Source organism: Sus scrofa, chromosome X (genome assembly GCF_054392235.1).
Source record: "Sus scrofa isolate SSC_HxYL_T2T_F1_AM1 chromosome X, Sscrofa_HxYL_maternal_Yorkshire_Landrace_v2.0, whole genome shotgun sequence".
Classification (NCBI taxonomy): Eukaryota; Metazoa; Chordata; class Mammalia; order Artiodactyla; family Suidae; genus Sus; species Sus scrofa.
The window spans coordinates 3,417,573-3,437,104 of NC_139401.1; the positions used below are offsets into that span (position 1 = coordinate 3,417,573).

Sequence of the window (19,532 nt, forward strand, 5' to 3'; positions counted from 1 at the left end):
GGACGACTTTTGCATGCAAATGAGATGCTGTGCACTGAGGAGAAGGGCGTGATGGGGCGGAGAATTCCACCTGCTGTTTTTCGATTCTAACAACTCTTTTGTAACGAGGAAACTACGTATTAATCCTGTAACGGTAGACACATATTTTCCTACAGGGAGTTAAGCCTTAGAGCTTTGGCAATATCGTTTTTTGCAATATATGATTCTTCGATCCGGAGTCTTAAACATCGTCGAAAACAACCTGCACAAGAATTTCACAAATTTGGTCAACAGAGGAAGACGTAATGCCTATTAGTTTTCACTAAATTTGCTAGTGGAAATCCTGAAAAATTTGCAAGACGGAGACAGTGCTCCAGTTCATATATTCCCCAAGAATATCGATTGATTGACGGATGGGCCGCACCCATGGCATACAGACGTTCCTAGGCCAGGGACCAAACCTGAGCCACAGCAGTGACAACACTGGGTCCTCAACGGCTTGGCCGCCAGGGAACCCCACCCAAGGATCTTTTCCAGTTCGATTTTCTGATACTGCCAAGCCCCATCATAATTTTATATGAAAGCATTCAGTTACATGGTGTTCCATTTTGTTTAGCTTTAGAAACAAGCACTTCCAACTTGGCAAAGAATGATTTCTTAGATTGTTAAGCCACGAAAAAAAATCCGTCTGAGGAGCGATTCTGAAAGTTCACAAAATAAATGGTGATTTGATTCTGATGAGAAACACCAAATGCCATTATGAGCAGCAGCTGTGACAATGTCACACACATATGTTCTATTTTAATAGGAAGATATATATATATATGTATAACCTTTTCAATAAGTTAAATATTTTAGGAGTTCCCATCATGTCTCAGCAGAAACAAATCTGACTAGTTAATATCCCTGAGAATGTGGGTTCGATCCCTGGCCTCACTCAGTGAGTTAAGGATCCGGTGTTGCCGTGAGCTGTGATGTAGGTTGCGGACTTGGCTCTGATCCCAGGTTGTTGTGGCTGTGACCTAGGCTGGTGGCTGCGGCTCCAATTGGACCCCTCGCCTGGGACTCTCCATGTGCCGTGGGTGCAGCCCTAGAGAGACAAAACAAAAAATATTTTACACGTGTATACATATATATGGGTGTCAACACAATAAACTGTAAAGATATAACTAGTCCCACAGGTAATGATAATGTATTGTAGTCCTTACCTTGAACGCTCCAAAGTCAAAACAGTAACTACGGGAGCTCCCGTTGTGGCTCAGTGAATTAAGAACCCACCTAGCATCCATGAGGATGCAGGTTCAATCCCCAGCCTCACTCAGTGGGTTAAGGATCCAACGTTGCCGTGAGCTATGGTGTAGGTCGCAGATGAGGCTCAGATCCTGTGTTGCCGTGGCTGTGGTGGAAGCCAGCAGCTGCAGCTCTGATGCAACCCCTCACCTGGGAACCTCTATATGCCCAAGTATGACCCTAAAAAGGCCAAAAAAAAAAAAGGACACCGGATGTCCCCTAACACCACTTTTCTCTGAGCTCCTGGTGAAAGGCGTGTGGGATTCGCTAGGAACATGAGAGAAGAGTCAGGGAAAGGTGACGAAGAAGGCCCAGGGGTCCAGGGGCCAGCCGCGTCCCCGGAACCCCAGAGGGCAGGTCGCACTCCTGAGGGAGTAGAACCAGCCCGTATGGCCTCACACCACACGTTCTTCTGGTTCCTGATGTGGAAGCGCTTGGGTGACGTGGGTTGGCCGCGGCCCAAGTCACATCTTCCTGACGGAGGCACGTCCCCCTCGGGTCCAAATATAAACGCACTGCCTTCCCCGCGGCACAGCCGCCTACGGGCACATCTGTGCTTCGCAGCCGTGTCCCTCTGTCCCCGCCCTGGCCACCCCCCCGCAGACAGGTGTGCGTCCAGCAGACCTGCCTGTTGATGAACAGCCAAGGGTGTGTTCAGGGTCCACGGGAAGACAGATGATGTTCCCAGTTCCCTGGAGAAAAGAGAAGCATGTCTGCGACCTTCCCAACATGTGATCTTTTGCCCCCCCCCACCCCAAGGTGAGGGGCAACTAATTAAACCAGGGATGGGAGCAAAATCCTTCACTATCACCTCTGGCTGTTGAACCAAGCTTGTTTTTATTTCCTTTTGTGGCCACGCCTGTGGCATATGGAAGTTCCTGGGCTAAGGGTCAAATCAGAGCTGCAGCAGCAGGTCTACACCACAGCCAGAGCCACACGGGATCCGAGCCATGTCTGTGCCCCATGCCACCCCTTGTGGCAATCCTGGATCCTTCACCCACTGAGTGAGGCCAGAGATTGAACCTGCATCCTCGTGCCATGTCAGGGTCTTAACCTGCTGAGCCACAATGGGAACTCCTGCAATTCTTTCTGGGTGTTTAAACCAGGTTTTTGGAGTTCCCTTGTGGCTCAGAGGGTTCAGGATCTGGTGTTGTCACTGCTGTGACGCAGGTTCAATCCTCCGTCCAGAAACTTTCACCTGCTGCGGCCAAGGCCAAAAGAAAAAAAAGAAAAAAGAAAAACTTGACCTTCGGAAAACACAGGGAGGCCGCAACTCCAATGGGAAACCAGCCTTCATGATGAAGTCACCCTTGAAATGAATGAATGTGCAAGAGAGAAGAAGGAAGGAATGGAGATGTTTTAATCCCCTTGGGCAGCTCTCACCGAACAGCACCGCCTGGGGGGTTCAGCATCAGGCCTTTGCTCCCCCCCCCCCCCCCCCCCCCCCCCCGTTCTGGAGGCTGGGAGGCTGAGTTCACAGTGGGGGGCAGATGAGTTCCGGGCGCGGCTCCCTTCTTGGGTGGCAAACAGCTGCCTCTGCTGAGTCTTCACCTGTTGGAGAGAGAGAATTCCCGTGCCTCTTCCTTTCCTTATAAGGACTTGAACCCCATCATGGGGGCCCCCCCATAGGACCTCATTTTACCCTAGTCACGTCCCAAAGCCCCCACCTCCTAATACCATCCCGCCGGGGATCAGGGCTTCCCCAGCAGAGTTTTGAGGGCACACCATATATTCAGTGCATAGCAGAATTTCTTGCTCAGGCTACAGCCTTCATATTACACAGGAGCTGTTGCCTCTGGTTATTCTGGCTAAAGACTTGTAGATGATGAAATGGACGAGAGAGATCCACAAACGGGAGGTTTTAAAAAATATATATTATGGGAGTTCCTGTTGTGGCTCAGCAGATTAAGGACCTGAAGTTGTCTCTCTTGAGGATGCGGCTTTGACCCTGACCTTGCTCAGTGAGGTAAGGATCCAGCATTGCTACAAACTGCAGTGTACGGGGCAGATGTGACTTGGATCTGGTGTTGCTGTGGCTGTGGCTACAGCTCTGATTTGACCCCCTAGCCTGGGAACTTCCATATGCTGCAGGTTCCGCTGTAAAAAGGAAAATTTTTAAAATATATATTTATATATATACATTGAAATAAAATGTGCCAGCATTTGGAGCATCTATCTCCACAGGACTCATACAGGATGTTGCAAAATCCTAAATTGGTAAAAGATTTGTCTGAAGTTCAAGATCAACTTGTGGATTTTAACTGTACAGAGAACACAATTCGTGATAGGTTTCCAGATTCTGTGCTGAAATCATAGCAGCATCAAGAAGCTAGCCATTATCAAGTTTTGGTGCAGCATCCGAGAAGAATGTCCCCAGTCTGTGTGAAAAGTTGATTAAAATACTCCTCTCTTTCCTAACTACCCATGTGGTTGAGGCCAGATTTTCTTCATCTGTTTCAACCTCAACTATTATTGCAGCAGAACAAATGGAGAAGCAAATGTGAGACATTGGTTCTGTTCTATTAAACCAGAAATGAGGACTTGCAAACATATAAAATAGTGCCACTCTTCTCCTCCCCCTAAATTTTTGGGAAAATATATTTATTTTTTCAAAAAAATACATTATTTATTTTAAATGGAATGGGTTTACCGTTGTTGTTACCTTTAAACGTAGTAAGTAAACAAATACCCACAATTTTCAGTTTCAATGTCTAATACAGAAAATATGGATATTTATAAATATCTAAATATTTCAGTTTTAATTTCTTTCTTTTTCCTTTTTTCTCTTGCCTTTTTAAAAAAAAAAAAACTTTTATGGCTGCACCCACAGCATATGGAAGTTCCTGCACCCACAGCACATGGAAGTTGCATCTGAGTTGCAGCTGTGACCTACAGTGAAGCTGTGGCAACACTGGATCCCTTAACCCACTGCACCAGGCTGGGGATTGAACCCAAGCCTCCACAGCGACCCAAACCACTGCAGTCGGATTCTTAACTCACTGCACCACAGCAAGAATTCTGAGTTTTAATCTCTAATACAGAAAATATGGATATTCATAAATACCTAAAAATTTCCATTTTAATTTCTAACAGCATATATGGATATTGATAAGCTACCCAAACAAAAGTTCTTTGGGTTGGTCATTAGTTTTCCCAAGGGTCAAGGACTCTAGTGACCAAGCTGTTTGAGGACTTCTGCCACATGATATAAATTAGGTTGCCTTTGTGCTACAGTAAGAGCAACCCCATTTCCAAATGGCTAAAATATAAAGATAGTAGCTTGTAAGGGCAATTCCTGAGGTTCAGGGCATGTGGATTGAGGGTAATTTGAGGGTTGAATGTGGGTCTATTTGTGGCCAGGTTCTCTGTGTCTTTCGACCCTGCCCTTCGCAGGGCATTCACCAGCTTCACTCATAGCAGAAGATGGCTGCAGTAGCTCCAGCCATCACAGCTTCACCCACTAATATCTGGAGGCCCTATTAAGACCATTTCCTCCCTGTTTTACTCTTTTAAGTGAAGATCTCCAAGTTCCGGTTGTGGCTCAATGGATGAAGAAGCCACCATAGTCTCCATGATGACGAAAGTTTGATCCCTGGCCTCTCTCAGTGGGTTAAGGATCCGGTGTTGCCGTGAGCTGTGGTGTAGGTCACAGATGTGGCTTAGATCTGGTGTTGCTGTGGCTGTGATGTAGTCTGGCCGCTGCAGGTTTGATTCAACCTATAGCCCGGGAACTTCCATATGCCATTGGTGTGGCCATAAAAAGAAGAAAAGAGAGAAAGAAAAGGAAAGAAAGAAAGAAAGAAAGAAAGAAAGAAAGAAAGAAAGAAAGAAAGAAAGAAAGAAAGAAAGAAAGAAAGAAAGGAAGGAAGGAAGGAAGGAAGGAAGGAAGGAAGAAAGAGGAAGGAAGGAAGATAGATGGTATTTTAGGAGTCCCCTGGTGGCTCGGCAGGTTAAGGATCCAGCATCATCACTGCAATGGTATGGGTTTGATCCCTGGCCCAGGAACTTTTATATGCTGTGGGCGCAGACAAAAAGAAAGGAAGAAAGAAAGCAAGAAAGAAAGAAAAAAAAGGAAGAGTGAAGCGCTCCTTCCAGAAGCCACCAGCTGACCCCTCATTTCACCAACACACAATGGGCCACAGAGCCCCTCGCTAAAACCGGGGTGCATGAATCCTGGAGGAATGTGGCAGCTCTGTTGACAATAAGGACAAGACAAATGGTGGTGGAACGGCAACCAAGAGCAGGTGCTGTAAATGCTTTGCTTATTTTCACACCACCTGGCTCGCCCTGATCATTTTCTGATCATTTTCTCGTATCTCCCTGGGCTCACCTGATACAATGTGGAAACATAACTGCCACTGTGATGCCAGCAGACAGATACATACCCACACTGCAGGCTTTCTCTTCTCCTTCTCACACTGGCCTTTCCAGTTTCATAGGCCTTCCAGCGATCCGATTGGTTGGCATCTTTTTCTGGCTTCTGGCCTTGAAACACGTCCCCCAAAGGGTCCTGTTCACTTTCCAACATTTCTATGTCTGGGGTACCAACGAAAGACCCATTTTCTCTGAATGGTGTCTTGCGAGAAGGCAGCTGCCTTTTGCAGTTGGCAAACACCTTTGGTCAGGCACGCGGGGGTGAGATGCGCCCTCTGATGTCGCTGATGGCGCCCACAGCTCACCAGGTGTCCCCTCTCCCAGCTTCCTGGAGACCAGCACACACAGGAACCTGCAACGCCCCCAGGAGGATGCCTGCTCTGGGTTTAAAAATGGACCTACCCTTTGCCCGGGGCTCTGGGAAGATTGCCTGTGACTTAGTGCCTTATGCCCTGCTTTGAGGGCACACAGGATGGAGCTGGTGGGAGGGCTGGGGTGAGCGTGGTGCACAGAGATAGAGGCAGCCTGCTGGGGGGGAGGGTCCTCAATCTCTGCTTTCAGCATCTCTCTGGTTACCCTCATCCCTCTCTCCAGCTGCCACTGGCTTCCCACCCTCCCCAGCCACCCTGCTCCAGCTGTCACCTTCCCATCAAGTCCAAATGTCAGCCATCACAACCACGCTTCTCTGGCTTGAGGGTGCCTGGGTGGCGGTGCTTGTTAAGACAGGGGACCAGCTCTCTGACTCAGTTTTCTGACAGCAGGGGCACATCAAAGGGGAATTGGACAGGGTGCATTTCTCAGAATTTCCCAGGGGAACCTGATGCAGCCCCTGGTCCGGGGCTGAGCCAGGGTTCACTCTGGAGGATAAAGATGCAGGGAGAGCTGGGAGCCAAACACAGCCCAGCGTGCTGGGCTTGGGGAGGTGAGAGTTAGGTGATCCTCTTACAAATTTATCAACAGCTGGTATTATTACCCACCCTCCTGAGCGCTGGGTAGAACATGGAATTCCTAGGATTTTTTTTTTTTTTTCCCTTTTAAGGGTCGCACCCGAGGCATATGGAAGTTCCCAGGCTAGGGGTCAAATCAGAGCCACAGCCACAGCAGCACCCAACTCGAGACACATCTGCCACCTACACCGCAGCTTGTGGCAACGCGGGATCCTTAACCCACTGAGTGAGGCCAGGGATGGAACCTGCATCCTCACAGAGACTACGTCAGGTTCTTGATCCACTGAGCCACGACGGGGACGCCTTAGGATTCTTTATCAGCAGGACACGGTTTTGGGATGAGGTTGGAAGACTCTGCTTTCTCAATGTCAGGGTTTCGACTTGGCGATTAAGGCGCCGCCCACTTTGTCCCCAACCCATCAAGGCCATGCCAGGAACCACTGCCACCCGCACCCCCCGCCAGCCCGGAATGTCATTCTTGCACTTCCCTATGCCCTTTGAGTTGAAGAAACCCTCTTCTTCCCCCAGCCGATGGCTCCGTTTTAGCGACGTTGTCAAGATATCCAGAGGCTCAGTCTGGCCTGCAGACATTGTACCGCTGCTCCGCAAGGACCAGGCTGTGCACACAGCCCACGGGGGGCGGGGGGACGGGCAGAGAGGCCCGAGTCCTTTGCCTGCTGCCTTAGACCAGCCATATATTCATCGCCGAACAGATGTGCGTTTTGGAGACGGAGTGCCATGAGCTGGGGCCCTGCCCTTGTGTTTTCCAGCAGACCTCGCCCAGGTCTGTCACCTGGATGCGATTTCTTTTCTTTTTAAAGTCTTATTGGACTAGAGTTGACTTACAATGTTGTGTTAGTTTCGGGTATACAGCAAAGCACACCAGTCACCTCCATACCTATATCCATTTCTTTTCCCATCGAGGTTATCACAGCATGTTGACAGCACTTCTCTGGGCTGGACAGTAGGTCCTGGTTACTTATCCATTTTATATACAGCAGCACGCCTCTGTGAATTCCATCCTCCCAATTTTTCCCTCTTCCCCTCTGGTAACCGTGTAACCCTAACTTTGATTGTGTGAAATCTGTGAGTCTGTTTCTGTTTTATAAATAAGTTCTTTTGTATCATTTTCTATGAGAGTCCACATGAAAGGGATGGCAAAGGAGATGTCTTTCTGTGTCTGACTTCATTTGGTATGGATGGCTCTTGGTCCATCCTTGTTGCTGCAAATGTCATTTTTCATCCTTTTTCATGGCCCAGTAATATTCCGCTATGCATATGACCCACCTCTTCTTTATCCATTCCTCTGTCGATGGATTTGTAGGTTGTTTCCATGCCTTGGCGATTGTGAATAGTGCTGCTATGAACTTTGGGGTGCATGGGAGCTTTTTGAATTACGGTTTTCAGATAGATGTCCAGACTGTGGAAAGGAAGCCCACAAAAACAACTCCTGGATGAGATTTCTGCAACATCTCTGTGTCCATCAGTAACGGGCTGCTAAAAACACCTCCGGCATCTGTTCCCTGAGGCTGGCGGCTCTCCGTGGAGGATGCCATCCCCGTGAACAGATGTCCTGAGAATCTGGGGCCCCTTCTCCATGGCCTCTCCCCCTGTCACAGGAAATCCCTTTCTCCAACACACTCGGGAGTCCCTAGGGCTTTGAAGCCTGCCCAATCCCTGCTCCCCGTGGGGAGAATTCCAACAAAGAATCCCAGTCTGATGGGTGACGGGGGACGTCCACACTCTACGCCCTGATTGCTAATGAGGTTTTGCATTGGCCACGACCTCTCTCTCTTGGGCATTTAAAAGTTTTCCCCTGTCACTTCTTGAATCTAAATTGTATTGGTTCTCAAAGTGGGAGGTGTGGAAACCTGAGGTGGGGGGTTCCCCACGTTCAAGAGGTGCATGTAGGGCCAAAAGGGTTTTCTTTTTTAAAAAATTTATTATAGCTGACTTACAACATTCTGTCAGTTTCTGCTGTACAGCAGTGACCTGTTTGCACATGTATCATATATTCTTTTTCTCACATTATCTTCCATCCTGCTCCATCACAAATGACTGGATATAGCTCCCTGTGCTGCACAGCAGAACCTCATTGCTTATCCACTCCAAATGCTGGATCTACCAACTCATATGGAAGTTTCTAGGCTAGGGGTTGAATCCGAGCTGCAGCTGCAGCCTGCACCACAGCCACAGCAATGCAGGATCCAAGCTGCATCGGTGACCTACACCACAGCTCACAACAACGCCGGATCCTTAACCCCCTGAGCAAGGCCAGGGATTGACCTTCATCCTCATGGATACTAGTGGGGTTCATTACTGCCGAACCACATTGGGAACTCCCCAAACAGTTTTCCTAATACCACGAGGACCGCCTCAGCCTTCTAAAAAATGATGTTGCAGTTTGCACAGAGGGTGCAGAAGTGACATGGGGGGATCTGCTGGGGCAGCAGCCAGTGTGGTGGGGAGGTGACCCACTCCAGGACGCCTGCCCCCAACCCTTCAGGTGACATTTTTAGAGCAGGAAGCCCAGCTGTTCGGTTCCTGCAGAAGAGGAATGTCTAGTCCGTCTGTCCATACACCTCCTTAATCCCATAGGGTCCTGACAACGTGCTGGATGGAGAAGACGACAGATGGGAGAATTCCTGAAATAACTGCCGGCTTTCTCTGCCTCCTGGTTTTTGGTTTTTGGTTTTATTTATTTATTTTTGCTTTTTACGGCCGCACCCAAGGCATATGTAAATTCCTAGGCTAGGGGTGGAATCAGAGCCACACTGCAGGCCTGCACCACCGCCACCGCAACAGCCACACCAGATCTGAGCATCTCTACACCCCACCGCGCCGCTTTCGGCAACGCGGGATCCTTGACCCACCGAGCGAAGCCAGGGATGGAACCCACATCCTTAGGGATACTAGTCCAGGTGGTAACCCACCCAGCCACAACGGGAACTCCTGCCCCTTCGTTCTTGGCCTCTCCCCTGGCCCCTGCCTCCTCCCTCTGACCCGCGCCTGTCTCCCTCTCCCACGCTCCACGGCTCCCGGGCTCAGACGACGACTCACCCACTTAGGCAGGCACGCATGCGCACACTCCTGACCTCAGGCATCCACGCGCACGTGCACGCGCGTTTCAGAACCTTCACGCATCCACTGCTTCGGCCACCCCGTCCTTCATCCGCTCGCGCGTGTGCTCCGGAGCCCAAGCGCCCGTGGCTCCGGCATCCACGCACCATCCCCGCCCACGCGACCCTTTCCTGCCCCGTGCGTTCGCGCAACAAGATCACGTTCCCAAGCACGCTGGCTGGGACGTTTCCACCGCGGCCTCTGCCCCGGCGGCGCGCTGGCCTCGGGCCCGCCCCTGGGGCCCTGGCAAACATTGACTCTGGGGCTGGAGGGTTAAAGGTGGCACGTCCGCGTCTAGACGCCGCCGCAGCCTCCTGCGCTCGGCGGGAACGGGGGCCCTGGGAGGCACGGGGGCCCTGGCAGGCACAGGGGCCGCCGCCCCTTCGCGGCTCCCGCTCCCGGGCCCCCGGCGCTGGGCAGCCGGCGGGGGGCGGCGGCGGGCAGAGGGGTGCGGCCCGAACCCCAAGGCCGAGGGGGCGGGGCCGGGCTTCCGGAGAGCGGCGGCCAATCGCGGGCCGCGGGCCGCCCAGCGCGGGGGCTGCGCTCCAGGTATTGGTAGTTGGGGGCGGGGGCGGGAGCTGGGCAGGGGGCGCGGGCCCGGGCAGAGGCTCCCGGAACGCGAGAGGTACGCGGCGTACGCGGCCGGGGCGGAGGCGTGGTCCCCGGGCGGCGACTCCGGGAGGGCGGGCGGTGCCGGGGGCTGGGGCTCGGGAGGGGGCGCAGGCCCGGGCAGAGGCCCCCGTAGGGCAGGAGGTGGGCGCAGGCTTCGGGGGCGTGGAGGCAGCCTAGTTGCGGCGGAGACCGGGCGACGAGGCTGCCTGACCTCGGAGGACGTGTGGGAGGCAGGGCGCGGAGGAGGCGCCGGGAGAAGCTGCGGGAAGGCAGAGGAGGTCCTGGGCGCCGGGCTGCGCCTGGGTTGGGGGGCGTGGAGGCCGTTGGGCGCTCCGGGGGCCCTGGGAGCGGCGTGGGGGGCGCACCCACTGCGGGCGTGCGGAGGTGCAGGGCGCAGTGGCGGCCACCGGGTGAAAGGAGAACCGGGCGGGGGGCGCCGGGCCAGGCTGCAGCAGAGGCTGCCCTGCGCGCGGCGACGCCCCAAGGACTGGAGAGCGAGCGCTGAGGGAGGCGGGGGCGCGGGAGTTAGTACCGGGCGCGGCGGGGCCACAAGGACACCCAGCGGCCACGGGCCCGGGGACCAGAGGCTGCTCCGGAGCCCGGAGGAGACGTGGGGCGGGAGGGTGTCCCGGGCACAGCAGGGCGGCAGGTGACCCGGGGGAGGGGTGCAGGGCGGTGCTGGGTAGGGCCGCAGCCACGGATGCCTGGAATACTGAGCTGTGCCCTCCCGCAGGGTGCAGCTCTGCGCGGGTCCCCTGGAGAGACGCCTCCTCATAACCCGGCTCACGGCCGCAGAGGCGGCCCACCGCGTCCAGGCGCCCCCGGTCCCTCGGTGACCTCCAACCGCCGCGCCTCAGACCATGCCGGGTGAGTGGAGAATACGCCTGTGCTCAGCCGCCCTGCTCATGCTGGGTCGGGAGCGGGGGTGGGAGAAGGACCCCCCCCGCCCCGCTTTGCTTGCGAAAGATCGCCCCAAACCCTTCCTGTCCCAGAACGCCCCCCTCTCCGGGACTGCACAGGCTGGATGTCAACAGCCGGGAGGAGGCGCCTTTTAGTTTGGTCAAGGGGCGCTGAGATTTGGTAATTTTCCTTCTGTAACACGTAATAACCCTCGGCGATTAAATGGGCCATTTTCTTGGCAATCACGCAAGTGTGTGAGTGGCACAGTTGAGGGGACTCATGGGACTTTTATGTTCTTAAAACTCTGGGTAGAGAGAGCCTTTGGTTCTTCTGAGTTCAGACGTATCATTTGTGATTCCGGTACAGAGCCAGAGCAGAGCAGAGCAGCAGGCTGAGGATGGCCAGGCGGCTGGGGACATGGGCAAGGCCTGGCCCCCAGAGGCTGAAATTCGCTCCTGTCTGCCTGCCCTTGGGTTTTGGGGGATGTCTGCTTTAGCCTCGCAGTGTGGTGATCTTACCCTCTTGTGGTCTAGCCGTGGTCTGGGAGACACCCTCTCCTTGCCCCAGATCAAGCCTGATCATTCATGAATGCCCTTAAAAAAAACAAAATCAAGGGAGCTCCCGTTGGGGCTCAGTGCTAATGAACCTGACAAGCATCCATGAGGATGCAGTTCTGATTCCTGGCCTCGCTCAGTGGGTTAAGGATCCGGCGTTGCCCTGAACTATGGTGTAGGTTGCAGACACGGCTTGGATCCTGCATGGCTGGGGCTGCGGCGTAGGCCGGCGGCTGTAGCTCTGATTCTGGGAACCTCCCTGGGCTGGGAACCTCCATAGGCTATGGGTGCAGCCCTAAAAAACAACAACAACAAAAATTGCTTTTTATGGAGAGAGGCTGTTTTCCTCCTACGAGCCCCAGAGAGGAAAACCGGTAGGGTGGAAAAAGCCCCTTTCCCAGTGTGGGCTGTAAGATTCCGTTCAGAGAAGCAGCAAAGTCTGTCTGCTGCAGGGAGCGGTTTGGAAGGCTCCATCCAGGTCAAAAACCACGATTTCTGCAGACCTGCGAGGGCCCGAATAAGGGTGGCATTCAGACGCAGGGCCCCCGTGCCGGAATGTGCTGCAAAGATCCCATCTGGGTGTTCCACGCTTGGCGGGGAACAAAAAACACCTTTGAGTAAAAGAGGAGGACAGAGGAGGAGGCCAGCGATGGTATTTTGGGGTGGGGGCGGCTGGAAGGTGGGTGGGGTGGAGGGCGGACAAGGAGTGGAAGTAAACACGTCTTCAGACTCGTCATAAAACTGTCAGCCACCCCGGCTTCCGGATGGACCTGGTTTTGCAAGACTTTTTGTGTTTTTCATCCTGGGGGTTGGAAGACAGCGACCAGCTCTGTTTCTGTGTTCTCTTCCCCTGCGCCCACCCCACACGTGCCCTCCCCAGAGCCGCTTGCATGGACACTCAGCTTTTCCACGCGGGGGACCTTGGCTCGTTGGGGTGTTTTGGATGCCACGCTGAAACTCCATCAGTGGGAGTTGCTTGAAGGAAGCGACGTTCTCATCCTCTGAGACAGGAAAATCCGTGGCAAGGTCTGTCTTTGCACTTGCATTATATTTTCTTTTCTTATTTTTCTGGCTGCACCCGGGGCATACGAAGTTCCCGGGCCCAGGGATTGAATCTGAGCCAGAAGCTGGAAGCGATGCCGTATCTGCAGCCAACACCAGATCCTTAACCCACTGTGCCTGGCTGGGGATCGAACCTGCGCCTTTGCAGTGATCCGAGCCGTTGCAGTCAGATTTTTAAGGTGCTGCACCCCAGTAGGAACTCTGAGATGGAGACGTTATCCACGCCTGGTTTTGCAACATCACGCATGGGCCCCCCGGGGCCAGCCTTTGGAGGTGACAGTCTTTTTACCCAGATTGTGACACTGAGTCTTGGGGTTTCTGGAGAGCGGGTCTTCTCCCCAGAGAGCTGTCTTGTCATCCTGTTAACATGACCCAGAATGAGCAAATGCATTCATCTGATCCATCCCAAGCCGAGGGCGAACCCAGTGTTAGCATGAAACCCTGTCTACAGACGCAGCCCTCACTCTCTCCTCCCTGAGAACCAGAACCCGTGGACAGGTGCCCGGCCCCGCTGCCCTGTCACACTGGAGTCCACACAGCCCACGCCTCAGCCCTCTCATCCCCAAACCTCCTGGATATGGCTTCCTATCTGCAGACCGCGACAGTTCCACCCGCCCCAGGACCTCTCGGCTCCTGCCTGCCTTTGACGTTGGCGTTTCTCCTGCAGGAACAGCTGACGGGTCCCCACGAAGCGGTCAGGAGCACGGGGTGGTTGAAATCGTGCTCGGTCTGGTCACTGGCTCTAGGGCTCTCCGGTGAGGGAAGCCGACTTCAAAAAAAAAAAAAATCAGTCGTTAGGTGCAAAAATGTGCAGAGGCTTCCGACCGTTGAAAGGACCGTGGCAAATGCAGAAAAGCGTGTCTTGGGGAGCTTTTCATGTCTTTGCGTTGCCGTCCAGTTAGGAAGAATTTAATGCGCATTTCTAGATGAGAGATGGATAGATGAAAGATAATGGTAGGTAGATGGAGTGGTAGATACTAGACGAGAGGTGATGGGTGGATGGATGGATTAGACAGACAGACAGATGGATAGATGAAGAGATAGGATACATGGATGGACGGACGGATGGACGGACAGATGAATAGATAAGTGATAGAACCGATGATGCATGGATGGATGGATAGATAAGAGAAGAGATATCGTGAATGAATTGATAGATAGATGATAGAATAGATGTGATGGCTGCCTGGCTGGGTAGATAATAGAATGTGTATCTTGGATGGAGGGGTGGATAGATGGGGAGAGAGGTAGATGGTAGACTAGCTGTCATGGATGGGTGGTTGGATGGACGGGTAGGTAGAAGACCCACCCCTGATAGATACGCCGGCAGAGAGATGGCAGGGCGATGGAGGAGTCCGTAGGTATCTTTGGGTCTGCAGGCGTGAGCTGTGACACCTGCTGCCTGTAAAACTCAGCTCCCAGTGGAAATGCCAGGAATTCTCCCTCCTCCTTCATCCAAGAAGCCGCTCAGGCCTGCGTAGACAGAAGCGGGTTGTCCCAGACGCCCTCGGGCCTTGACCCCAGGGGCCTGTCAGGAGCAACAGCGGCAGCTGCAGGAAAGCAGCCCCCCACTCCCACCCTGCGGCCCCCTCAGGTTGCGTTTGGCGTGATGTCTGGGAGCCTGGCTCTGGGGACACAGGGGGGCTGGGAGGGGAGGCCGCGCTGGTCTTTGCCACTGAGTTCTGTGTGTTCTGGGGACACGCTGTGAATTCTGATTTCTGTAGACGGCACACGGGCAGTGGCCCAAGGCTCGGGTTTCTGGGTCGTGTTGTTTCTATGCTGGCAACCAGCTCTCGGGGCCCCAGAATCCTCTTGTTTAAAAGTCCCTGCAAGGTCAGTGGCACGAGTTGCCTGGACTCAGAAGGCCGTCAGTCAGTCAGCGGGAGCTCCCGCCCTGTCCCGAAGACATCGGGAAAGAGGACCTTAGGGTGAAGGCACCCGCAGCTTTCCCTTCCCCGTCTCCTCAGCCTCCCCGAGGTGACGTCTTTCCGACACCCGGGTGGTGTGGAATCTGATTGATGGGTTGGCGTGGCTGTTGCTGCTCAGAGTCCAGTTTTTGCCAGCGGTGCTGGCGTCCTCCAGCTGAACTCATGATGCAGCCTTTGCATCCTTCTTTCACGTCCGTTCCCCCGAGACTCGGATGCTTTGCGTGAGTTTCTGAGACTTGCATGGGAAGTAAGATCAGGGGTTTGAGCTCGGCCCCTCTCCCGGGGTGTCGTGGCACCAGGAGGTTGATCTATTGAAGTAGAGGTGCTTTACAATGTGGTGTTAGTTTCAGGCGAACGGCAAAGGGACTCAGGCAGAGACCCATATTGATGCTTTTTCAGATTCTTTTCTTGTACTCGTTACGCAATATCGAGCAGCGGTCTCTGCTATACAGGAGGTTTTTGTTGTCTTTCTGTTTCATGCATCTGATAATTGCAAACTCCTAATTTATTTCTTGTCCCATTCCCCTTGGGTAAGTGTAGGTTTGTTTTCTGTGTCTGTGAGTCTATTTCTGCTTCTTCTTTTTTTTTTTTTTTTTGTCTTTTTAGGGCCATACCCACAGCATATGGAGGTTCCCAGGCTAGGGGTCCAATTGGAGCTACAGCTGCCGGCCTACACCACAGCCACAGCAATGTGGGATCCAAGCTGCGCCTGCAATCTACACCACAGCTCATGACACCACTGGATCTTAACCCACTGAGTGGGGCCAGGGATCAAACTGGCATCCTCATGGATACTAGTTTGGGTTCGTTACCACTGAGTCACAATGGCAACTCTTTTTTTTTTTTTTTTTCTATTGCTATTTTGTAAATGAGGTTTTTTGCATCATATTTTAGAATCCACATATATAAATGATATCGTATAATGTTTGTCTGATTTGCTTCAGTTATATGGTAATCTCTAGGTCCATCCATGTCACTGCAAATGGCATGGTTTCATTTTTCATGACTGAGTCGTATTCCATTGTGTCTAGGTACTGCATCATCTTTATCCATTCCTCTGTCGGTAGACATTTAGGTTGTTTCCATGTCTTGGCTTTTGTGAATAGGTTGCAATGAATATAGGGGTGCATGGATCTTTTTTCTTTTCTTTTTTTTTTTTTGGGCCCTGCCCACGGCATGTGCAAGTTCCCAGGCCAGGGATTGAATCTAAGCCATAGCTGCAAGGGCCTACACCACCGCTGTGGCAATGCTGGATCCTTCACCACCTGTGCTGGGGATCGAACCTGTGCTGTTGCAGAGACAAATGGCTCCTTAACCCACCGCACCCCAGAGGGACCTCCTGTGCTTGGAAATTTTAATCATACTCTGCTTGGCCTCGTCTTGTGTTGGGGATGTCCTCTTACTTTCGTGTGTGTGCGTGTGTGCACGCACACACACGTGTGTTTTGGTTTTTTGGTTTTGTCGAAGACACATTTGGGGGTTTTCCTTTGACGTGAAGGGGTGCACGTGAAACGTTCCCGATGCGTGTTGTAGACACCGAATGGTTCCTCGGTATGAGCCGTGAAGCTGGAGAGGGTCAGAGGTCACCATGCAGCCTGTGCTCCCCTGAGAGCCGCCAGGAACCTAACCCTGATGTTTCTGTCGCTGCCCACAGTGTCTGACCAGGCGTTCGTCACGCTGGCTACCAATGACATCTACTGCCAGGGGGCCCTGGTGCTGGGGCAGAGTCTAAGGAACCACAGGGCGACCCGGAGGCTGGTGGTGCTGGTCACTCCTCAGGTGTCCAGCCTGCTCAGGTAAGCTGCAGACACCCGCTGAGTCTTCCTCCCCTAGAAGCAGGTTTTCATGGGTCTGGACCAGCGGCCGTCCTGGCGGGCTTCGGACACTTCCCAAATCCTTCTTAGAGTCAGGGAGGAGTTCCCGTGGTGGCTCAGTGGGTGAAGAACCCCATGCAGTGTCCGTGAGGATGCAGGTGCGATCCCTGGCCTTGCTCAGTGGGTTAAGGATCCGGCTTTGCCACAAGCTGCTGTGTAGGTCACAGATGGCAGCTCGGATCCAGTGTGGCTGTGGTATGGACTGCAGCTCTGATCCGAGCCCTAGCCTGGGAACTTCCATATGCCGTGGGTTTAGCTGTAAAAAAGGAAAAAGAGTCAAACTGGGGAATCTGCCAGGTGTATGGTTGATCGCAGAATCCTCACAGACAACACTGTGTGTGGCTCCTGTTCCTTGTCTCAACTATGGAAATTCAGAAGCCGGTTATTTTTTGTGTGTGGTGTGGGGGGGGGGACTTTGAAAAGCAGTACTCCTGGAACTCCCTGTGTAGTGCAGGGGGTTCATGATCCAGCTTGTCTCTCTGGAGGTGCTGGTTTGATTCCCAGCCTGGCACGGCGGGTGAAGAGGATCCGGTGTTGCTGCAGCTGTGGCGTAGGGCACAGCTGTGGCTCGGATGCCACTCCTGCCTGGGACCTTCCGGGTGCCCTGGGTGCAGCCAAAAAAGAAAAAGAAAGAAAAGAAAAACAACTGTCCTGAGCTAGGTTAGCGATTTGTTGGACCTTTTTATTGACGCATAGGTGCCTTTCAGGGTCGTGTTCACTGCAGGTGTACAGCAAAGTGGTTCACTTATACGTAGCCATCTACTTGTTCTTTTTCAGATTCTTTTCCAGGCCAGCTGATTACAGTATATTGAATACAGTTCTCTGTGCTGTCTAGTAGGTCCTTGTTGTTTGCCTCTTTTATATGCAATAGTGTATGTTTGAATGCCAGCCTCCTAAATTATCCCCCCCTTCCCCTTTGGCAACTACAGCAAGTTAAAAATTGAAGCCCCCCCCCCCCCGTCTCTTTGTCCTTGCACGTGTAGAATAGAATAGGCTTCCGTTTCCTGTTGCATTTTCTGTTTCCTTTTGTTGTATTTCTCCCTGTGAAGGGACGTACGGGTATGTGCGGTGGCCGAGCCGTGCTGTTGCCTCCCGGTCTAGGAGTATGTGCGGCAAAGGGAGCTCCCAGGCCAGAGATCAGAGCTGAGCTGCAGTCACAATCTAAGCTGCAGCTGCAGCAATGCCAGCTCCCTAACCCACTGTGCTGGGCTGCAGATGGAACCCATGTCCCAGCGCTCCCAATATACTGCCGATCCCCTCGCCCCACAGTGGGAACTCCTCTTTTTTTTCTTTCTTTAAAGTGTTATTGAAGGAGAGATGCATGGACGCCTGTGCGTGTCCTGAATGTGCCAAGAGATACAAAGTGAGGCAGGGACAGCTGTGCTTGTCTTGATGGTGTAAAAAGAACAGCTGGTGGAGGGCACTCAGCAGGGAGAGGGACTGGAAGGGCAGTGAGGACAAGGGGCCGGCTGGATGTGTGATGGGAGGCAGAGAAAGATGCAGAATGGAAGGGACCTGCTGACCACGTGGCCTGGGTCCTCAGAGCTGGCATGTCCTGGGCAGCCTGATGGCAGGCAGCTGGGTGGAGCCACCAAGAGCTTCCTGCATGGACTCACTCAGGGGAAAGCTCAGCATCCTCCTGGGTGTGTGGGGTGTTCCTGCTGGAGCTGCTGGCCTCCCCCTTTCCCAAGATCCCCAGGCACGGGTGGCCAAGCTGGAGCCTTTGCCTCTCAGCATCCCACATACTACCAAGAGGAGAGCCTATGAGTTCTTGTAAGGTGTATGCGCCCTGCAGAGGGTCTGAGAAAGGACAGGGGAGACCCTGGGATGGCGGGGGACAGAGGGGTTGGCAGGGCCCAGGCTGAGTGGGACACCCAGGGGCATTGCGTCACCCACCACTGCAGCAGTCACAGTATCTCTCCAAGGGCAGCCTTGGCCAGCGGGGACCGGGAAGGGTCCTGCCAGGAGGGGTCCATGCCTTGTTTCCTGGGTAAGCTGAGTGCCACAGAGGGTGGGAGGGAGGGGATTTAGGGTCTGGGAGGCACGTGGACATGGCTTAAAATCACCAGGCAGGGTTCACCTTGGGAGGTCACAGGTGACTGTAGACTCAGGTAAGAGAGATGGTGTTGCCGTGATGCTGTGCATGCCTGGCGTCAGGTCACCAGGGAGACCATGTCTTCCTGCTGATGCTCCCTGGTGACCGATGGCCTTGGGAGTTAGCTGTCCCTGTGGAGAGTGAGGATCTTAGTGGAGGAAGAGAGAAGACAGTGTTACTTCTTCTTCTTTTTTTTTTTTTCATCAAGCGAATTCTCAGGAGTTCCCATTGTGGCTCAGCAGAAATTAATCCAACTAGTATCCAAGAGGATGCAAGTTCAATTCCTGGCCTCGCCCAGTAGGTTAAGGGTCTGGCGTTGCCGTGAGCTGTGGTGTAGGTCGCATAGGTGACTCGGATCTGGCTTTGCTGTGGCTGTGGTGTAGGGTGGCAGCTGCAGCTCCTATTTGACTCCTAGCCTGGGAACTTCCATATGCGGCACCTGTTTCCCTAAAAAAGCAAAAGAAAAAAAAGAGAGCGAGCGAGAGAATTTTGGAGAGGGATGCTTTAAAATGGAGAGGTACCTGATCTATAGTTCAAAGCACATGAAATTATCTCAACAAACAATGGTGTATTTGGATTAAATTTACCAAGTTGAAGAAACACCACAGACAATGGGTAACACCCAGCTTGAGAAAACCAAATAAAAAAAACATATACATACACACATATATTCATATATATATATATATATTTATATATGAATTTTTAAAGTTGTAGTGGTAACAATTTGGATACGCATCCAAGATGAACAGAAGCAAGCTTGTCTGCAAGAGGAAAAAAATCTAGATTACCTCCCT

The 19,532-nt window shown here is 52.8% G+C and overlaps 1 protein-coding gene and 1 long non-coding RNA gene across 24 annotated transcripts in view; one reads left to right on the plus strand and one right to left on the minus strand.

Annotated features, from left to right (window-relative positions):
- Positions 1–123: 123 nt before the first annotated feature.
- On the minus strand, positions 124–9,841 carry LOC110257661 (uncharacterized). Of its 2 annotated transcripts, none has more exons than XR_014834949.1 (3): positions 9,651–9,841; positions 1,898–1,961; positions 124–241 (listed from the first exon to the last, which is right to left on the minus strand). It is a non-coding gene; the product is annotated as an uncharacterized LOC110257661 (long non-coding RNA). The 2 variants fall into 2 exon arrangements; XR_014834950.1 differs by lacking the exon at positions 9,651–9,841 and adding an exon at positions 2,653–2,702.
- LOC146394443 (glycogenin-2-like) overlaps positions 9,652–19,532 on the plus strand; it is a 37,972-nt gene continuing 28,091 nt past the window's right edge. For 4 of the 22 annotated variants that reach the window (XM_085007039.1, XM_085007045.1, XM_085007053.1 and 1 more), the window contains exons 1-3: positions 10,286–10,335; positions 11,056–11,189; positions 16,421–16,562. In XM_085007039.1, coding sequence (XP_084863165.1) covers positions 11,183–11,189; positions 16,421–16,562 — 149 coding nt within the window. In that variant the 5' untranslated portion in view covers positions 10,286–10,335; positions 11,056–11,182. Of the gene's footprint in view, positions 10,260–10,285; positions 10,707–11,055; positions 11,190–16,420; positions 16,563–17,417; positions 17,478–19,532 lie in introns of those variants that run through there. The other 18 variants (XM_085007040.1, XM_085007046.1, XM_085007056.1 and 15 more) reach the window with 9 other exon arrangements.